Source organism: Atta colombica, unplaced genomic scaffold (assembly GCF_001594045.1).
Source record: "Atta colombica isolate Treedump-2 unplaced genomic scaffold, Acol1.0 scaffold220, whole genome shotgun sequence".
Classification (NCBI taxonomy): domain Eukaryota; kingdom Metazoa; phylum Arthropoda; class Insecta; order Hymenoptera; family Formicidae; genus Atta; species Atta colombica.
In genome coordinates, this window is record NW_017259317.1 from 538,174 (window position 1) to 540,873 (window position 2,700).

The following is a 2,700-nucleotide window of genomic DNA, read 5'->3' on the forward strand; positions in this document are numbered from 1 at the left end:
TATAATATATTAATTATAATATATATTTATAAATAACTTATATATTTGTGATTATGTATTATTCTGTCTTTTAAGGTGAGAAACCTTGTCTCACCTAGTTGTAGCGTACTCGCGTAGCCCAGCATGTAAGTGCATCGCATTAAAAGTACCAATACAACCTCGTAATCTCATATCTTTTCCTATTGTCCATGTCACAAATAAAGGGCTGAAAAGACGTATCTGTATTAAAAATCTCAAGTTCAGATACATTTTTTTCTTATTTTTATCAGACAGCGAACCATCAGGAATAGAAAGAGGAAAGCAAAATGTGCCAGAGCAAAATGAGTACATCAATCCTTTTCTATTTAGTAAGATTTCAGTCTTGTACAAGTATAATACAATAAAATAAATAAATATGAGATTCTTTCACGACGTACAATAAAAATAAATATAATACAAAAGCAACGATATAAAAACAATTTTTATTATCTTTCGCTATAAATTTTTCCGAGGATAAAATAATATATATAATGTGAGAATATTTAGATAGACAAAAGCGATTTTCATCAATAATGTTTCTCCAAATATGCCGTAGCAACAAACGTAGCGTCCTTAGGTGGCCTACATAGTTGGCATAGCACTGTACAATAGGGTAAATCGAAGCACGCCGCGATAATGCATGCATCGCGCGCCGACAGATAATCCGCACACGCGAGGATCAAACAATGCATCAACAATGCAGCCTAGCTGATTTTACAGATAAATTTCTAGATCGGCAGAAATTAAGATCAAAAATCATCGATTCGGAATTCGAAATTCATAACGCAAACTAAATGTAAAGATAAGAATCAAACATAACAATTGGTAGAATATTATATTTTTTCTGTATACCTCTGTAATATCAGAATTCAATATTATAAAAATATCGCCGCGGTTTCGATCAAGCTTCGCGTGACAGAAACGACCTGTCATCCGAGACAAGTGAAAAGACAACAGCTGACGCGACGCTCGAGTGAGACGGATAGATGGACAGACGAATGTGGAGGAGAAAAAGAGAGAGAAAGAGAGAGAGAGAGAGGGGGGGAGGAGGAGAGAAAGAGAGAAAAACAGAGGGTATCGTAAAACTACTCACAACGCTTCGTTGCTGAAGTTGGGCGTCTTCGGCGGGTCCAGCTGGTGCAGCTGGCAATAGAGCACGTCGAAGCAAAAAAAGCCCATCTCTGGTTGGGCGATCGTCGCGGGTTTCCTTGATTGAGGAATACCGTGCCGTATGGCGGTACCGTCGCACGGCGACAGGCTCGGCGCCGCGCCACCACCACCACCGCCCAGCCTCTGCTTCTTCGCGCCGCAGCAACCAGCAGCCATGTTCCTCTTGGAGAGGCCACCAGCGGGCACCGCCGCCCTTCTTCTAACACCTCGTCTACGATCTTCCTCGTCGTACCGTATCCAACGTCGACGTCGTCGCCGACGCGTGCCGGATCGCGCCCGCGCTCCGCTAGATGTCGAGCTGACGGTAGCGTGAACAGCTGTTTCATTACCCGCCATTTGTAGTGCGGCGTTCGCGTCATCGCGCCATTGATAATTAGTAGTTATCCCCGCCACACACTGTTACCGCTGCACGCCTCGTCACTTGCCCGGGTTGCTCTGCGGATCATGCGCGAACGAAATCAGTGGATGGTGGCGTCCTCTGCGCCGTTTTAAATTTCCTATCAGAGAGATATCCATGATTTTTAATTTTTGTAATATAATAAGTAATATTATATATTGTACCAATTCATTCGTTCTTATTAAACATGCGAATTTTTTATGTGGAAATTGGAATAGCGAAAATTTGAGTTCAAGAATTTCAGAAAAATTGCAGATATTGAGAAGAGAGGAGGAAGGGAAAGGAGGGGGGGAGAAGATGACGAGTCTGAAATGTGATATAATTTTATTTGAAAGAGAATAAAAATATTCAGTAAAAAATTTTTCATGCATGAATATGTATAAATATGTATAAATATACATAACTCATACAACACAGAAACATTTCAGAAATGTTGCGAAATATTTCTGCAAGATCTCTGAAAAATCTCTAAAAGATCAAAATGTCCGCGATTCTTCCACATGAAATCAACCTTTGTGCAATAAAAATATGTCTAAAATCTTTCTGAAAGCCTTTCAGAAAGATTTTAGAAATATATTTGAAACCATTTCGTATATTGCACAAAGGTTGCAAATATATTTCAGACATATTTCTGGAAGATTTCATGTGGAAGAATCGCGGACATTTTGATCTTTTAGAGATTTGGCTAAAAATATAAGTTTGGAATATAAAATGGATATAATGGATATAATTTGGAATATAAAATAATATAAAATGTGGAAAATATATAACCTATTTTCTTGGGAAAGCAAGCGTCGAGCATTATATAATTAATTTTCTTACTTCGCTATGTAATAATAAATCGATTACCTGATTCAAAAAGTATGCATCTTGCATTATTTGGACCGAAGACCACTAATAGTATATATAATGCGAAACAAAACGCGCAAAGAGCATAAAGCACAAAAGGCGACTGTGATTCTCTGCAGTGAACGTTGAATAACAAGTGACAAACATTTTGATGGGCGCGAGATTAGCGAGTAGCGGTGGATGGTGGGTCGGGTCGGTCATGATTAATTATTTGTTTCTAATAATATAGAACACGTGTATGTATATATATATATATGTATATATAT

The 2,700-nt window shown here is 38.4% G+C and overlaps 1 protein-coding gene across 1 annotated transcript in view; it reads right to left on the bottom strand.

Annotated features, from left to right (window-relative positions):
* LOC108687911 overlaps nt 1-1,421 on the bottom strand; it is an 11,704-nt gene extending 10,283 nt beyond the window's left edge. Inside the window, 2 exon segments of the mRNA XM_018193952.1 lie at nt 95-205; nt 1,112-1,421. Of these exon segments, the coding sequence (XP_018049441.1) occupies nt 95-205; nt 1,112-1,344 (344 nt within the window). The 5' untranslated portion in view covers nt 1,345-1,421.
* Between the last annotated feature and the right edge of the window lie 1,279 nt (nt 1,422-2,700).